This window comes from Notothenia rossii, assembly GCF_949606895.1.
Source record: "Notothenia rossii genome assembly, chromosome: 6".
NCBI classification, from domain to species: domain Eukaryota; kingdom Metazoa; phylum Chordata; class Actinopteri; order Perciformes; family Nototheniidae; genus Notothenia; species Notothenia rossii.
In genome coordinates this window covers 6,495,420-6,515,240 of record NC_136909.1, presented here as the reverse complement: position 1 = coordinate 6,515,240, position 19,821 = coordinate 6,495,420, and the positions used below count along the sequence as shown (strand labels likewise).

General features: G+C 41.0%; 1 protein-coding gene across 1 annotated transcript; it reads right to left on the bottom strand.

Annotated features, from left to right (window-relative positions):
• Positions 1-6,076: 6,076 nt before the first annotated feature.
• Positions 6,077-13,138, bottom strand: LOC307045133 (aurora kinase B-like). The gene is made up of 8 exons (XM_079690669.1): positions 13,025-13,138; positions 10,654-10,710; positions 10,528-10,573; positions 10,223-10,411; positions 9,181-9,319; positions 8,815-8,963; positions 8,538-8,697; positions 6,077-6,410 (listed from the first exon to the last, which is right to left on the bottom strand). Exons 1-8 carry the CDS (start codon positions 13,131-13,133, stop codon positions 6,237-6,239), a joined length of 1,023 nt encoding a protein of 340 aa, XP_079546795.1. The 5' UTR covers positions 13,134-13,138; the 3' UTR covers positions 6,077-6,236.
• Positions 13,139-19,821: the final 6,683 nt, after the last annotated feature.

Below are 19,821 nucleotides of genomic sequence, written 5' to 3'. Positions count from 1 at the left end.
GAACTTGGAGGACCGTATGTTATCTCAAGGAGGCCGGATGCCAGATAAAACTGGATATAACAAGTTCATTGAGGAGTTGAAGGTGCTTTACGCACAATACTGGCCCGAGGACGCAGGTGCGCTGTATGGAGAGACTGAGGTCGAGTCACTGTGTCAGCGCTTCAACATTGCCAACCCGCGCGCAGTCATACGGGCCTACAGAACGTACAGAGACTCAGATGGTAAAGACACCCCCGATGAGCTGATGGAGTTACTTGTTGCTGTCAACAGCATTCCCATTGCAAGTGCTGAATGTGAGCGCGGATTTTCTCAAATGAACTTGATTTGCACTCCCAACCGTAGCTCTTTGCTCACATCTACCATGTCATCTTTACTCTTCCTAAATCTTGTTGGACCCCCCCTGGCTAAATTCAATCCAGTCCCGTACGTGAGGTCCTGGGTGGCCAAAGGACACAGAACTGCCACAGACACACGCAGTAAAAGCAGAAAAAAAGAGATAGAGGACAATCCGGACATGCTCGTGATGTGGGGTGTTTTAAACAACTAAATATGGTGAGCAAACATACTGTCTATTAATAGGCCGCCGTGCCAATCTTTGAATAGGCCTAATAAATATTTTTTTTACACGTTAAACCTGTTGAGAAATTAATTGCTGGCTGTATACTGAAGTCCCACCTGTGGTGATGTGGGCATTTGCCTATGTTGTGCGTACTAGCCTAAAAAATTATAAATTATCGTCATAACATTTATACCATGGATACTATTTGAAATTGAGGCTTGTAAGTCCCACAGCGTTGCAAGTGGACATTTTCATGTTGTTTTCGGCACCTTTTCTGTATACGTTCCGGGACCTGTACGCGTCTCGTCATCCCTGAGCTGTCATATGTACTTTGCGTTCCGGCACCTTATGATTTACAAATTAAGCACTGGGCACACGTACTTACAGTCAATCAGCTCTGAATGATGTGAGATGACGTATGGTGGGGATGGCAGCTCTCTGCCCCTATGGTCATTATTTTTTGCCACACACATTAAATAGGAAAATACTCTGAGCATGCACAGTGTAGTTTTTACAGTCACCGTTCACTTAGACAGTGAGAGGGAGGGGCAGGATCGGGTTTTGTCCCACATGGCTCTAAACAGCTCAATAGGCACACACTGTAGACACTAATTAGAAGAACACACACTAAAACAGCAATTTACAGACAAATCAGATGATTAAACATGATCTTAAAATATATTTTAATTTATTTTTTGCATTTTGTTGTAATCATTATTTTAATACTTTCTGCTGACACTAGGTGGGGCTGTGCCCAACCTGCCCCTAATGATCAGTCGCCACTGCAATGCATACCTTGTCCATGGCTGCCGTGATCAGGCCCAATTGGGTCCTGCTGTTCCCCCCTTCTTTTTGAAAACCTTCATCAACTGAGACGAATGGCGATCCAGTTGAGACATGAAGGTAGGCAGCAGCGTAACGGTGGTGATGCGGGTGAATTCTGCGTTTACCTGCAACACATTGTGATACAGGTTAAAATGTTTTGTTTAAAGCTGTTGCATCTATAATAATATCCATCAAGTGTCGTAGAAAGGACAGGAGTTCATCTACTGGTGTAAACCAGATACTTCATAAAGGAAAGGGCGGTCAATATTAACAACATAGGAGCTAAAACACTTAATAACCGTCATTACGAGAGAAAGAACATAAGAAAGTTTGACAAAGATGAGGCTGTTGAAACGGGATCGAAAGATAATCTTTCTCTCTCCATTGACTTCAATACATACTTTTTCCGAAATAAGGTCCCATGGAGCTCCCCCGGAAGGGGAGGGACTTCGCCTCTCTATAGATTGGATGATATTGGAAATTGGATTTTGACAGAGAACTAAAAATATTCTGGCAGCGGTGGGATTTGAACCCACGCCTTAATCCAGCACCTAACTCCTAGATTCCAGAGAGACAGCAAGCGCATTTCGTGGCATCTGCAGGCAGTGGCAAGTACTTCCGGCATCTGCCAAAGAGGCCGCTACTCCGTGGTATCTGTGGCAAGTATATGCCAGAGATGCCACAACTTGCCGTGGCAAGTAAATGCCACAACTTGTCGTGTCATTTGAGCATGCTGAACGGGAGTTGCCTCAAGATGCCAGAGTTAAGAGAAGGTTTACGGTAGCTGCCACTCGCCTTCCGTGGCAAATGCTGATATTTAAACCCGTATTTATCGCGTAAAATGTCGCTGTTTTGGCATGACTTTATCGGACTGATCTGTACACGAGACTGATGATCTGTTACTGATGGTCCGATCTCTATTTTTCAAAAAGATTAAACATGATATGTTCTATAGATTTTACTTGGAGAATGTGGTTTGTTAAAATAAATAAACGTGCTATTTTTATGATAATACTCAAGATATATTATTAGTAAGTTGACATAAAGATCTAACATTGTTGACCCGAGGTGGGAAATAGGCTAACTTGTATACTCAAGTACTGTACTTGTGATTTAGAAATAGCCTACATGTGCTTTAGTTGAGTGTGTAAATGGTATGTTACTTAGTACTTACCCCACTACAATTCAGAGGTAAATTGTGTAATTGTAGCCTACTCCCCTACATTTATTTAATACACTACCTTTAGTTACTTACTACAGATTCTGATTAATGATGATAAATATAATCAAGTCTTAAATCAGACTTTATTTATTCCTGGAGTAAATTCACAAGCTACCCTGCAGTATACAAAGTCATTAAAACTAGCTGCACCTTTACCAGCTTTGAGAACACTTTCATGATCAATCATTATAATGAAAACATGTAATATGCACTTTAAGTATATTGTTATGCTAATCATTTTGCGCTTTTACTTGTAACATTTTAATGCAGGACTTTTACTTGTAACAGAGTATTCCAACATTTAGGTTGGCTACTTCTACTTTTACTTCACACTAGAACCGCCGGGGTCGCTGTATAGCCTACCTAAAACCACCAACGTGTCAAATGAACGAATGCATTGATTTTCAAGGTACAATGTTATTTTATTTATCATACTAGAACACAATGAGTGTTGCCACTACTCGCCGTGGCATGTGCCTTGGCATTTGTGGCATCTCCCACAGAGGCCACTACTCTGTTGCATCTGTGGCAAGTATATGCCACAGATGCCACAGCTTGCCGTGGCAAGTCTATATGCCACAACTTGACGTGGCATTTGCGCTATGTTGGGCATATTTCGACAGGCTACTTTGTACAGACAAAGTTAATAATAATTGTAATATTCAAGTTATAAACTACATGAATCAAATATGTGTTGCTGTATTTTAGTGGTAAAAAAATGCATTCATTATCATAATTATTCTATATATTGTGGTGACCACGTATTGATACACTGGTTCATAATTCACACATGGAACTACAATTGGGGTTTTGTTTCCACACGGACCTGTTGTGTGTTCCTTATATATATTGTGTGCCCTCCTGGCTCTTCCTCTTGTCGTCCCGGGCTGCGACCCGACAACATGTCCTTTGCAGCTCTCTATTAAAGACAACTTTGCACCTTCGATGCACCTTCGATGCACCGCCTCTGACTCCCTATCTCTCGGCACTACATTGGTGACCCTGACATATAAGTCTCGCAGAAGTTTCCGAGACGGACCCGAACACGGCAAAGGAAACTCAGGTTTCTTTCTCGAAATGCCGGGGATTTTTGGAATCGTCCGTTGCTGCCACCGGCACGCGGACTGAGGCTCGGTGCACGCCTCGCAGAATGGCTGGGGACGTTGCTCGCCATTCCCGCATCGGTCTTCCAACCAACAGGGAGACGATGCACGACCCGCTGGGTAGGGATGAACCCGATTGCTACCTCCTGGGGCTGTTTTCTTCTGCTCGTGCGGCTGCACGTCCAGGCTGCGCTAGCCTTCGACGACTAGCAGCTAACCTCGTTAGCTAACGGCTACGGCTAGCGGCTACTGACGGCTGCCAGCTAGCGGCTAACGGCTAGCTGCTAACGGCTATCGACCTTATGAGTTTTTTTTTTTTTTTTTTCCCCTGGTGCCTGAGAGGAGGTTCGACCATGTCTGGTCGGCCTCGTGTGGATCCTCTCACGATTTCACCTACCTTTTTTTGGACCGTGGACAGTACGGCCCTTTTTGAGCTTTTTCTGGTGCCTGAGAGGAGGTTCGACCATGTCTGGTCGGCCTCGTGTGGACCCTCTCGCCGTTTCATCACCTCGACGGCGGCTTCTGACGCCACCCGCGCTCTCATCGGCGCCTGGGTGGCACGCTTCTGGACCCCGTCTCGCCTCGGCGGTTTCGGACGTCGCCCATGCCTTTATTGGCCCGTGGGTGGCGCGCTCCGGGACCCTGCCTGGCCTCTTCCTTCGCCTCGGCGGTTTCGGACGTCGCCCATGCCTTCATTGGCCCGTGGGTGGCGCGCTCCGGGACCCTGCCTGGCCTCTCCTCTTACCGCGGCTCACGGTTGGCCTCGACGGCAGCTTCGGACGGCGCTCCGTCTGGCTTCTCCCCTGTCCACGGCTCCTTCCTCCCGGGGTGACTGCTCCTGCCTTCCTGGGATTCCGCTCCGTCCTTCCGGAGGTTTCATGCCCGCCGCCGCCGTGCCTTCGCCTGCGGCCGGGCAGCGCTTTTTCCTGCTGGGTTCGCCACGACACCTACTGCAGCCCCCTTACAACGGCCCGTTCCGGCCCGCCCCCGGTGGGGGTGCCCTCGCCCTCGTTAGGGTCCCTACCCTCTCATGCGGCCTCCTTTCGTCGGCCCGTTCCATGGCCCGGTCCTCAATTGCGACCCCGCCCTCCTCGGCCCCTGTGGTGCTTCCTCCACGGACGCGAGGATTTATTTTGCCATATTTGAATTCTGAGGGGGCTTGTGTGGTGACCACGTATTGATACACTGGTTCATAATTCACACATGGAACTACAATTGGGTTTTTGTTTCCACACGGACCTGTTGTGTGTTCCTTATATATATTGTGTTCCCTCCTGGCTCTTCCTCTTGTCGTCCCAGGCTGCGACCCGACAACATGTCCTTTGCAGCTCTCTATTAAAGACAACTTTGCACCTTCGATGCACCGCCTCTGACTCCCTATCTCTCGGCACTACAATATATAATTTACACAGTGCCTGTAAACCGGAGGAGAACGCTGGCATTTCTCCTCCTACTTGAAAGACTACGGAGGGATAGGGTCTGCAAAATTAGTTTGAGTGTGTACTGTGTATATATGCTATATGCTCTGACCGTTCCACTTCCTGCCTTCCCGACCTTACGTTACGGCTGCGCCGCGTCAAAAATAGGATTCATCCTAATTTCAGAGGAGCCCTGCGCCGAGGCGCTTCTGGGACGCTTCTGAGCAATATCGCGCCGCGTGTGGTGGAATAGCACCCATTGACTAGAGTGGCCGCGATTGCCGTGAGCACCGCGGCGCAGCCGTAACGCGCCGCAGACGGACCCGGTGGAAGGTTACCGCTCGGCCACGCTACCGTGCGGCCATAAGTGATCATGTGCGATTTTGAAAAAAAGTGCCATATGTTCAGATTTTGTTGCAATTACATAACAATAATTTAAATGTTATGAATTACTTTTCACAGTTGGGACAATTCTTCCGTCTTATCTATCTTTAAGGAAATCTCACCTACACATTATTCTGTGAGCATTTGTGTGTTCCCGTAACAGTCAGTAGATGGTAGAAAATTACCTACAAGGAAGTTATACCGAGAGGTTTTACTCTTGGAGCTTTATGAAAATGTTTTTCAGGATAGGCTTATAATGCGCCAAAATCTCAGCAAATCTTTTACACCAAGTTCTGTTTTGGTAGGTTGAACTAGAAAAACCTGTTGCAGCAGTAAATCCTACCTTCATACATCAACCAATGGTCAGTTTTGTTTTTAACTAAACTCTTTTTGCTTCACATATGTAAATAAGGTTGATACAAAATAAAAAATGCTTCCAAAATTAGTCGGATGAACAACTTTGTAAAACTGTTTAAAAAGCAGAATATAACATTTATTATGACAAACTGTTGGAATTGGCAGAATGACAAAAACATTAAGATCTTACTTAAACTTAACTTAACTTAACTTAAATGTCAACCCATTGTTTTAGAATATTTATTAGAATTTAAAAGCTTAAGGGGAAATAAAACATGGTATCCAGCACAACTCTCAAAGCACCAAAAGGCCCAGCCTCTTGTGGAGGACAGATAAAACACCGCTCAGAGGCAGGCAGGCAGGCGGGCTCAGGCTTGGTCCCCAGGGCAGACGGGCGGTAGGACTCTGCGAGAGTTGGCACGCACCCATGTGTGATCAATGACACTCTGTAGTGGGAGACGATCGGCGGGGTTGTGGCGAAGCAGCTTGGAGATCAGGTCCTGTGCACCGTCTGAGATGTTTTTGGGGAACTTCAAATCCACCTGCAAACAGTAGGATATCATCTATTAATGAAATCTGAACCATGACTGGTATAAAATAACCTTGGACTTTAATTCAAATAAGTCAAGGGACTGTTTCCCCCAAAAGAAATATAGTTCACCTGTAATGCTATTTATCAATCTAGATTGTTTTGGCGCATTTGTGTCATTGTGAGTCATGTGCATTATCATATAGAGCACATGTGTCAAACTCAAGGCCCGGGGGCCAAATCAGGCCCTTGGTGGGTTTAATTTGGGCCGCAGGATAATTTTGAATTACTTTTAGATCTGGCCCGCCGGTATATTGCACGCACACCTTCACTCAATCCTGAGGGTTTCCTCAGCTCAGAGCCTGAGCCCAAACATTGATGACCTTTCACCCAAGATGAGATGCCAAGTATCTGGCTTGAGCTAGCATCACAGAGCAGCACACTGAGTTTAATGGATGTTTCCTTCTGCCCTTTTTTTCTCGCGACAACAGGGCATGTTTGTTTTTTTCTAGGGATGCTCCGATCGCCAATTTTGGGGCCGATCGCCGGAATCAGTATTGTTTTGTCAGAGCTTGAGAAATGCAATTCACATCTGGCTCCAGTCCAGCAGGTGGAGACAGGGAGCCTAGGGTGTGATTCCACTGAGAATGTGGCTCAAAGGAAGAGTGTGAGCTTCCTAATTAAGGAGCTAAATGCAACACACCTGGGAACACACTCTCAGGCAGAGGACAAACAGTTCCCTGTGAGAGAGGAGAAGAGACTCAGAGATTCAACCAAGACGCTGCTGGTGAATATTTGCAAATTTATTAATTTGTTTGAACCATGTTTGATTTGATGTATTATTATTTATAGTCCTGAGGAAAGAAGCTAAAATATAAGATGCTGAAATATAATTTACTTTGTTGAAATGCATTTATTTTTGATTAAATGTTAAATTTAATTGTAAATTAAGAAATGAAAGTGCTTGTTGAAAGATGGCATGTTTTTAGTAGAAAATGTTTATGTACCTAAAGTGAACGAAAGTAATGTTTTGTGTTAAAGGTTTTCAACCTGAATGAGCATCAAGAGGCCATTGAAGCAATAAGGAATCTACCACACTCAAATAAAGAGAAAAAATATTCAAATTCGAGTTGTCCTTCTGGGGTGAATCAAGCCATTTTCGAGTTTAGGCAGGAGTCAATAAAACCAACCAAATCACAACTTGACAAGTATCGGCCGATACCGATTGCCGATCCGATCGAGTGGGCGGGGCCTAAATGGACAATTTAAACATCACTTTAAATCTTCCATTTAAAGTGATGATTAAAACTCAGTTAATGGGACTCATTCACTGGTGCTTCCACAAACAACAATTAACTTAATTATTACATTCAAATGAAGTACATTATTCAAGTTTACATTAACTTTGGAGATTAACACGGGAGAAATGAGTGGAAGCGCTCTCTTTTCCTCTCCTGACAGCCCGTCAGTATCGTCTCATGCAGCTCACTGATCCAGTAATGAGTGACCCGACAGTGAAGAATAAACATATGTATAACTAGTTTAGCTTGTTCCAGAGTTAGCTAAAATAGCTAAGTGTGTTCGGTTTAACTCTTGTGTGTTTCGCTCCGCTCACCGGTCCGGCAGGTGGAGCTGCAGGATTTCACACACGTTGCATTCTGCTATTTTACTGTCTTTTTCGGACACCTTAAAATAATGCCAGACCGGTGAAGCCATTTTGGCGAGCTTGTTTTGCCGCGCACTGAGAAAAGTGTCATGTATTTTACGTCATGCGATCGGCTCTCGCGATCGGCACGTTTAGAGAGTGAGTATCGGCCGATCTCGATCGGAGCATCCCTAGTTTTTTTTTTTTTGTGAAATTGTTTTTATAGGCAATAATTTAAGCTTTGTTAGTTCCAGGTTTAATATGTGCAATAAGTTATTTCAATCATTTTTGCAATAAGCATTGAACCAAGTTCGGCCCTCGACTAGAACCCATTTTTAAATTTTGGCCCACTGTGTATTTGAGTTTGACACCCCTGATATAGAGGGACAATCTTAAAGTTAATTTACAAATGGTTAAATACGTTTCTGCCAGATGTTTCTCTCAAACGTTCTTATAGAAAAGATTACTCAACATTCATATTTGTCCAACACCAACCTTCATAATTCTTTTGTATGTTTCTGAATGGCTGTCGGCTTCAAAAGGTGGTTTCCCGACCAAGCATTCGTAGCAGAGGATCCCGAGGCACCACAGCTCCACCTTCAGAATTTGAGTCTCTGGAGGGAGGTAGTTCAGAGCCCCGCAGATTGTACGACGACTGGAGGGATTTTAAAACAAGAAGTGAGCTAAGAAAAGCAGCAACAAGCATCGTGTGACTCATCAGTATTGAGACAGTTCTGATTAAACACAGTAGAACTTTATACTGGATCCTCACCTTCGAGAAGGTGCATGGAGGGACCATCCAAAACCGGCAATTTTCAGCTCTCCACGAAAGCCCAGAAGCAGATTCTCTGGCTTGATATCACGATGGATCACTTTCCTTTCATGGCAATACAACAGTGCGTCCGATATCTCCTCCATGTACTAAAAATGTGAAGAGGTTAACTTAATTGACAATAAGACTTTAAAGAATACTTATTTTTCAAGATAACAAACTAAATTGTAGATCGGTCAAACTTCTCTTTGAACACAGGGCACAGCAAGGATTGAAGGAATTAAGAATTCCAAAACTAGGTTCACTGACTAAACAATAACAGCGCAAATAAAATGCCTTTTTTTAAGAAGCAACATCATGTCTTACTGTTGCAGTGCGCTGGTCATCAAATGTTCCACATCTCTGTAGCTCCTTGTACATTTCACCAAGTGGGGCGTACTCAAGCACCAAGAACACCCTGGTCTCATCACAGAAATAATTGTAGAAGCGCAAAATGTTGGGGTGCCTGAGGAGAAAACAGAGGGTGTTTTGAGGAAACTGTTAAGTCTTTGTTTTGAAAACAAATTAAAATACATTTCAGGTCAGCATGTTTGTGGTAGATACAAAAAAACCTGTTTGATTTGATGTGAAACTATAATCCACTTTATTAGCAATCACAAAGCTTTAAGCACATCTAACCTACAGATAATTTCCTGAGCATTTTGTTATGTTTCTGTAACCATTGGTAGATAGTAGGGATGTCCCGATCACCTTTTTTGCTCCCGATCCGATTCCGATCATTTGATTTTGACAATTTGCCAATATCGATCTTTCCCGATCCGATCTTTATGCAATGCATTAAGAGAACAAAAAGCATTCAAGTTGTCCCTTAAGGTTATTTTTTTTATTTAAATTGGATATTCTATCCAACATGGATATAGCTTCTTTCTTTCACAGCAGCATTGGATCAGTTCAGTTGTGCAGCATTGGATCAAAACAAAATAAAGCTTTCAGTACTCGTTAGCTTACTGCTACAATTAGACACTGCGCCCACTCTGTTGCCAGATTTGAGAGAAATAAGCAGGTCTATGAAAACAAGCCCCAAAGAAACATGATACATGATGTTGTGTAATTTGAAACCAAAACTAAGGCCTCAGGATGACTTTAAGACTTGAACATGGTCATTTTTGTTTTGTAATATTGAATAAAAAATAAATTTAAAAAAAAAGTATTTATTAAAAAAAAATCCCAATCCCCGATTTTTTTCTCCCGATTCCGATCTTTTGTAAATCACGTGATCGGCTCCGATCCCCGATCACGTGATCGGATCGGGACATCTCTAGTAGATAGTGGCAAATAACCTACAAGGAAGTTATACTGAGAGGTTTAATTCCTTGTCATTGATCAAAATGTTTTTTAGGATACTCACTTAAGATGTGAGTGGATCTCAATCTCCCTAATGAGTTGATGCTCCACGCCTTCCTTCTCCATCTGTGACTTGAACAACACCTTCAGTGCCACGACGGCCTGCATCGACTTCACCCTCGCAAGGTAGACATTTCCAAATGTGCCTTTCCCCAGAGGTCGACCGATGTCAAAGTCGTTGATGGAGACTTTCCTTATGAAAGTAAAAAGATGGATATTTAGACTTATTTGAACCACTTTGATTTGGGAAAGCATTACAAAAAACACAACTGGCAAGAAAAACGTGATGTTTTTAAGGGTTATACGTACTTTGTGACTGCACTGGAGGATGAGTCAACACACTGTGGCCCTGGGCCTGAAATGATAATACAATTAAAACTGGAAAATGTCTTATGGTTTTTGAATGTTATTTATAGACGAGGCGGGTAATGTTACCTGGGATGGCATTTTTGTCCATCTCTGCTCGTGGTTTCACCTGAACGCGCTGTGGACCTGCCAAATTCAAGCACTTTTCAAGCATTTGGCAGTAAACATAAATCAGAGGTACATGGTGTACTTTTCCTCCACTACATGTGTTTAATACCTTTTAGTTACTTCACAGATGTGGATGAATGATGTGAAATATAATCAAGTGTTGAATCAGACTTTAGTTCCACCTGGAGTAAATCCACAAGCTACCCTGCAGTATACAAAGTCATTCAAACTAGCTCCTCCTTTACCAGCTTTGAGAACACTTTCATGATCAATCATTATAAAACATATCATATCATTTTGCCGTTTTATCTCATGTCACATCATGACCGGATGTGAGAGGACGCTGGCGTCGTTTGCTCGCCGCTTCTCTGTCTGGAATTTTTTTTTACTCTTTTCTACTCTTTCCTCAACATTTCTTAGCAGCTTTTTAGCCGACGAGTCCAGTTACAGGGTATATGCAGGAATCCTGAGGTCAAATTTAATACCTTTAAGACCCTTTCCATACATTTTAAGACCTCATCGCAACTTTGAGTTCTAACCGGTTACATTGGCGACACACTTTACCTCACATTTACTATATTGATTGTAAGATAGCACAACTAAACAGAGTGCAGACAGACTACTGAAGCGTCCTCTCCACATGAACTTCAACCTCTCTGTGAAGGTCAGGTTTAATGCAGTATGCTGCTTTGTTGCTTCTGTACTCTGTGCTCTTTCATTCCAGTAAAACTCCTCAGAAACCATTAGAAACCAGTATTTGACCAATAAACAAAACAATTGACAAAACTTTGAACTATGAAATATATTAAACTTTGGTGAGCTTCAGCGGGGTAATGCCATAGGAGCTCCCTCACAAATACCCAGGGGTTAAATTGGGCTGGGGCTGTCCGGGGCTAAGCCCTGGCACATAAGACGATGCTCTGACGTCATCACCCTCACACATTTGTCGTATGTTTACAAAAAACAATATATATGTTAAGACTTTTCTCGTTCTTAATATAGACCATATTAGGGTCAATATGTGTTGACTTTACTTTAAAATAGCAGATCTCTGTGACCGGATATAGTTTGGCTTGGATCCCGGCCCCACGAGGACGCATACGGTAAAACGCATACGCAAACGCAAAAAAGTCTTCCGTTCACACGCATTCGAATCATTAATGTATCCGTTCACAATAGACCGCTGGAAATGCTGGAAACGCTGTAGTACATATGCCAGGCCTGTAAGTGGCGCTGCTGCCGCCACAAAATACACCAAGAGCAGCGAAGAAGACCCCGGAGCATGGTTGCCCTTCTGTTTATTCTCCGCGGTGGACGGCGTGTTCTCCTGCTGTATATCTCTCAGTTAGTCCACCAGCAGATGAAAAACACCCACCTCTCCGCCTCTTCCAAGGAACGAGGGGACCGTGCGGCAGAATTCCGTTAAAAAAAAAGTTCCGCCGGTCAACATGTCTGTTAAAGTTTAAATCTTCCGTACAAAATTAGAAAAGTGCCAATCAGAGGTCTTCTTTGTTATTTATTGAGCTTTAAAACAAATTGATAACGACTCTGTTCTCTGTATAATAATATTTAATAAACGGTGACTGCCTCTCTTTTCCTCCCCCTCTTCTGACAGCCCAGCAGCAGCTGGAGACGTGGGGAGAGGGAGGCGGGCTATTTCATCGTTACCAGAAAATTATCATATAGGGCTTACACACGGAGCCGTTGGACCCCCCCAGAGCGTTGCGTATGCATATGCTCACAGACACAGAGCGGAGCAATGCAACGAAACTTAAAAAAAGAAGCAGCATTTTACAGCGCGCTATGCATAGGGCCGCCTTGAGGGGGTTTCCCGACATGTCGTTTCAGTCAATTAAAGCGTGTTTCATGTTGTCGTTGCTGTGGGACTTCTTAATACCTTGGAAAATGCCGTTTAATACTTTTTAATTGCCTTAATTTTCGCTAAATTGATTTATCAACTTTTAATACTTTTTAAGACCCCGCGGACGCCCTGGACATGGAAAAACGCCTCGATATCCCTTTAACCAAAGCTTTTAAAATGAAAAAAACAACTTAGATGTGCATATCATTGTATTAATAATAAATTAACAATTGAACACACATTAAAACCAAAATGTAATTAGGATTTGTCCAAATTTAGACAAAATACAACATATTTTGTACTGGGGACACCAAATTAAAAAAATGACACCGCTGTTACGGTAGGCTTCACCGCTTTTCAAATCTACCGTCAAAGTATACAGTTGGTAGCAGGGAAATCAAAAATACACATCAACTTTTGTATTTCAGGGACCGATTGTGTTTACTATATGTTAATATTTAAGAAACTTACCATAAAATTGCAGGATGGCACCGTATGAATGACACAGAAATAGAAATGCGGATCTGTATTTCAAACTCACAGGATCGAAATTTAGCATGTCGCCGGTCTTACAGCGCATGTGCTGAGAAAGTATGGCAAGCACTTTGGGACAATCTGTGCATTTTAATAACTTTACCATTTCAATACAACACAACATGGTAATGTAATCCCAAAACTTTGAATTTTGACATAAATGCAATTGAAGTGTCTTGATTTAATTGTAAAAAGTGCAATTACTTATTTTCAATATAAAAAAGCAATTAATGCAAACAACATCCATATTTCATTTCATAGACTTGAAGATAGATAGATGGATGGATGGATGGATAGATAGATGGATGGATGGATAGAGAGATAGATAGATAGATAGATAGATGGATGGATGGATAGATAGATAGAGAGATAGATAGAGAGATAGATAGATAGATAGATAGATAGATAGATAGATTGATTGATTGATTGATTGATTGATAGGTAGGTAGATAGATAGATAGATAGATTGATTGATTGATAGATAGGTAGGTAGATAGATAGATAGATAGATAGAGAGATAAATAGATAGATAGATAGATAGATAGATGGATGGATAGATAGATGGATAGATAGATAGATAGATAGATAGATAGATAGATAGATTGATTGATTGATAGGTAGGTAGATAGATAGATTGATTGATAGGTAGGTAGGTAGATAGATAGATAGATAGATAGATAGATAGATAGATAGATAGATAGATAGAGAGATAAATAGATAGATAGATAGATAGATAGATGGATGGATAGATAGATGGATAGATGGATAGATAGATAGATAGATTGATTGATTGATAGATAGGTAGATAGATAGATAGATAGATAGATTGATTGATAGATAGGTAGGTAGATAGATAGATAGATAGATACTTTATTTATCCCACTTTGGGAAATTCTTTCATTAGAAAAGCAGCAGTTTGTTCAGACATAACAAATATTTATGAAAGTGGAATAGAGAAAATAACAATTACAAATTAAACGAAAAGGAAAAATATGATATCAAATATAAACAATGTAAAATATTATATATATGAACATTGAGACTATGAGACAGCGTTTGGTTACCTCATATTGAGATTTATTTATTATTGTGGTGACGATATATATACATATATATGTATATATATCTCCTAGGGAAAAAATCCTCACCTGATGTTTTCTAAGGAACTCACAGCACACTGTTGTATTATTAAATAGTTTCACTAGTGAACGTCACAAAAGGCTCCTATTGATATTTCTGAGTATTTCAAAAAACAGCTTTAGTATTTTCAGTATTTCAGCCATGGCTGCATTATTGTCAGAATACAAATGCCTCTTAAAAACAACATATGGAGAACTTCTTAATTAAACTATAAGTAGGAAACTGTTTAGATGACACAAGGACATGAGGTCACTGTGAGGTTCTCCCACTGCTTACAGCTTGTTATTGTATTTATAGCGATATTCATAATTCAGATTCAACGTTGTTTTTTTTAGGCACACAAGCTCGACTATCTCTCACATGGTGATACATGATGTTTACCAAAATGATTTATTTGTTCAGCTGAGAGTTATTTATTTTCTAAAAAGAACAACAATGTTTTCCTGCAAACACCACAAACTGCTGGGTGATGACAAATTGCCTTGTTGTACAGGCAAATGTGTCCGTCACAAAGAGATATGAGGGATTTAAAAACAATCAATCGTATGAAATAGGAAAGCCATCAGCACAAGTATAGACTCGTCTCTTGGGAAACCGCAGAGATGGCAGCTGATTGGATGCTCATCTGTGTGCTGACTGTTAGTCTGGCCAGAGATCAGTCTCCCAATGAGATCTCCTTAAAGAAAGCCTTTGCACTTTTCCAGTCGATGGAGTCCACGTTGGAGCGAGACACTGGCGAAGTACTCCTGGATACCCATGAAGTAGACGAGCAGTTGTTGAACGGGACGATGAGCGACGAGGAAAAGTTCAACGGGGCGATGAGCAAGGATGAGACATTCAATACTGAATAGATTCATCTCGTCTATTCTGAGTGTCTTGAAGAGCTTGATATCTGAGATGTTAAACGTGTATACATTTCTTAAGTCATTAACACAACATACTCAACATGTTCTGTTTTCTTTTCTATCATATGTTTTATTATTGTTATTTGTAATATTATACATCTTTACTTTAATGTTTTGCCCTACTTGTTTGTTTGTTTGCTTTTGTTGTCTGTCTTTACCTCGTGTAAAGCGGCCTTGGGTCCCTTCAAATTGAATCTACTATTATTATTATTATATTTTATAAATGTGTGTTTTTCAGAAGAAGCTATACTCTTAACTTGAATAAAATATCGTGCACGACCTCATTATACATAAAAAAGTCATTTTAATCCTTAATTTTTTTATGATTTTTTTTTTTTTTTTTTCTACAGTCATGCTCATTTGATAGTTTTGGTTTACAAAGGACTGGCTTTGCATACATAATGCACAATGTGACTGGATTACGCACTTTGCTGTCCAGCTCATTTTGCAGCTGCTAGTCCAAACCCTTTCTTTCTGTTTTCAACTCACAGCTTGCAGAGGAAAATTGAGCTTAATAAAATATGTGCAAAAAGACGAGTGTGAGGTTGATATTGATCGGTGAGTGGCTGAGCTTATCTAATATAAACCATATGTGATGTCCCCTTCCTGCAAATCTTCTGCCTTGTGGTCAAAGCTCAATCTGTCATCAATAAACATGTCCAGATATTTGTATTTGTCAAGCGGCTCCACAGCGTGGCCCTCGACAACATCAGCCTCTGAAATCGATCAACACATCCTGATGCAAGGACGGGAAAATTAATTCTCACACCGCTGAACAAAGTCCAGCTGCCTTAGCAGACACATTCATCCTGTGGCAGTATAATACATATAAGCATGCAGGGGAGAGGGGTTAGCGTGCTGTCTGTCATCTGCAGCGTGGAATGGAGGGATGCCAAACTAAACTCAATTAATCACATTAGTTGGCTCGTGTAAATCTTTAGGCTGGAAATGCAAGGTGTAGACGTACACAATACGTGGAAGATGAACAAGAGAGGCGATGAAGGGAAAACATTTCAAACATTTAAAAAGTTAGAACTAGAATTAACTTGTGTGGCCACTAAGAGCTGTGGCCCTAAAAAACAAAACCTATTACAGTATGCTTTCTGGGGTTTTCACTTTGCTGTAGTGTGATAAATAGGTTTTAGTGAATGTAAATGGTCTGCAGAGGCTTACTGTGTTCCCTCCAGAGGAAGTTTATCTCCCCCCCCCCCGCCCCCCCCCCCTTGCCATTGGACTCCTTTGTTTACTTCCTGAGCATAGTGAAATCACAATGAAACAGTCACGCTTCTATTGGCTAGTGCTCAAACCCATTGTACGTGATAGTCTAAGGGGAGGGACACCTCTAAGCTGGTTGACCAATCACAACAGAGCCGGCCAGCTAGCCAATCAGAGCAGACTGGGCTCTGGTTTCAGACAGAGGGTGAAAAGAGGTGCTGCAGCACAGGCAGTATGAGAAAGATAAAGAGCTTTTTGAACATTAAAGAATGGAGACATGTCCCAGTAGGGACACTACATACAAATATTAACCCGAAATTGAGCAAAATACAGCCTGTTTAAGCATTTGTGAAGCATTTGGTTTAAGACTTAGATGCACGAGTGACTGGACCCTACACTCTTCCATAAGTGGGTCTAAAAGGACCCGTATTAGAATAATATGTGTTTTTATGAAGAAAAAAATAATCATTTTGGTTTAGAAAAATCACTTGTATAATATTTAGTATTGTATTTTGGTTCACACTAGAAATATTTAATTTTTCACAATTTATCATTTTAGATTTTTTTTTGACATTTTGAAAAAAAACGTTTTGAACATATTGATGCAAAGATCTCCGCTATTCTGAGACCCTCACAGTATTCCAGCCCGTTTTCAAAACTCATCTCTTCTCCTCTTGTCTACTCATAGCCCCCCACTCCCCATCAATCCATGCCGGTTAATCAAGTTTGATAGTCCTCTACCCCCCACCCTAACCTTCCCTTATATTGTAAAGTGATTTTGAGTCCTTGAAAAGCCCTATACAAATATAATGTATTATTATTATTATTATTATTATTATTATTATTATTATTATGATTATACTGACAGGTATCAGATCTTGCTGTGTAAAAGAATCTTCCTGAGAGGTGTCACTTGTGATGTCGTCTGTGTGTCCTACAGTGAATGTATTCCTGACAGCAACAGGTGATAAGAATCAAAGGTTCCCATAGGAAATGCATGCGGGTCATTTTTGACCCACTTATTGAAGCTTGGGGTAGCAATACGAAAAACTACAATTTCTTAAAATGTAAATTGAAAATGTGAATGACATGATATCCAAAACATGTTTTTTGAGGAATAGCTGGAATATGAAATGATACAAAAAAATGTAATTACAAAGAAAACCACCTCACCGGGTCAAAAAGACGCACTTATGCATCTAAGGGTTAAGCAAGAGTTTCTGAAGTGCTTTAAAGAATGCCATCAAGTTCCTTTGGATAACTGCGTGCATTACCTCTATTAAGACTGCACATGCTTTGGCAATGTCTCCCAAGTTGTGCAAAACTTCCACATTCTGAGTTATTATGCCTACAACTCCTTCAACAGCGATGCTAAAGATGCTAAGGATCAGCTGTTCCTGCTCCCTCTCTGAATCATAACAGAGAAAGAAAGCTCACAGCCAAACTTATTAAATTACAAAGAAAATCCGTTTTACAATATTTAATTGAATGATTATAGCATTACTTTAAACAGCTTTCAATGCAGGACTTTTACTTGTAATGGAATATTTTTAGACTGTACATTTATTTACTTTAATGAAGTAAAGGATGTGAATTCTTCTTCCACCACTGACTTTATGCATAGACACAATCAGTGAGAATGACTCCTTCCTTTCTCTCATTTCTAGGAATTAACAAATACTAGCGTGCACTCTTTGTCTCCCTGTCTATCTCCAACTTTAATGGTTTTAATTGTTTCTAAAATACCTTGGGTTAAGTAATGCATGTATGAATAAATCTTCTTCTCGACAGCAAACACATTTATATTCTAACGACCGCAGCTTTTATCTCCTGCTTACCATCTGAAGGAAACAACATCCTTAAGGGCAGCTGTGTTTTTATGCCTAAGGCTGCATTTTAAAGATGTGGTAAAAAAAAAATCCTTGGCATCAACAGCATGAGTGGATATAATTCCCTCCAGATTGTTGCTGATGGAGTCCGTTTCTCCCATGCGTAAGTGGTACTGTGAACCCCCCGGTGTGCTGAGTGGACACCTGTCACCCACAGCTGAATCTGCAGTCTGCTGCTTTAAGTCTTTATCTCTGCCTTTCCCTGTAATATTTAGCAGCTTGGAGCTTTTAGTTTACAACCCCTCATCCGGCTAAACCCGTAAAACAATCCAATCAAAAGCCCGGCACAACACGGAGGCTTAGAGAAATCCGATGGCTTTCCTGGGCTATTGATCTTGCCCTCAAGAGCCGAGGCCTCTCTATTGCTCCGAGGCTTTTACGAGAGAGATACAAACACATCCACACTGGAGTAAAAATGGCCGTTTAAGAGTTGTAAATTCACTGGTGATTGTTGGTTCATGAAGGGTCATGACCCAGGGCTGGGAAGGTTACTCGAAAACACGTTCTGTCACAATTACTTACCTGTAAAATATGAAATCTGTAACCTAATCAAAGTATTGCTGTATAAATGTATCCTGAATCTTTTCCGTTACTTTTGGATTACCTCAATATCAAATGCAATGGAATTTAGTTACATAAGGGATTTTGTTTTACATACTGAAGCGTATTATGTAACTCAACGAAGAAGAAACCAAGATATTTAGGATCGAAACGGTTTCCTCTGCTCAGAGATTTTTCTTTTAAGAGAAACCTGACTGACATAACATTATATTTCATTCAGCTGACGCTTTGATCCAGAACAACTAACCTTCAGTGCAATACACCATACATACGTACAGTTTTAAAAAGCAAAAATGAAATCTGAAATGCTCTGTCATTTAATTTAATTTAATTTCATTTCATTTTTATTTGTCCCGCTCATGGTAGGCAAAACTCAATGTACAATAATTGCCAACAAAACATGTCTCTACAACACACCATTGAGCGAAAAGGAGCAGGGAGAAGAAAACAATCTTGCCCCTAGAAATAGATGGTCTAGCTGCCTTTCATAATACATTTTATTTTTTTATTTTTCACAGCCAAACATAACAGTGTCTTAGGAAAGAGACTAAGAGAAACACAAAAAATACTTATTTCCCAATTGACGGTTAACGGAAAGAAACAAAACAACAGAAAAAAAAGTAAAGTATTATAATAATAGATTATTACATTCAGTTAAATCTCACACACACAATTTTATGAGCATATGTTTACCAATGTTGGAGTGTAACGAATATATGAAACCTAATAACCATAAGCGTTTGACCAATCAGAACAGAGCCGGCCAGCTAACCAATCAGAGCAGACTGGGCTCTGGTTTCAGACAGAGGGTGAAAAGAGGTGCAGCAGCACAGACAGTATGAGAAAAATAAAGAGCTTTTTGAACATTGAAGAATGGAGACATGTCCCAGTAGAGACACTACATACTGATATACACCTGAACATCAGCAGGAGAGGACTCTTTAAAGTAGAGACACTACATACTGATATACACCTGGACATCAGCAGGAGAGGACTCTTTAAAGTAGAAACACTGATATACACC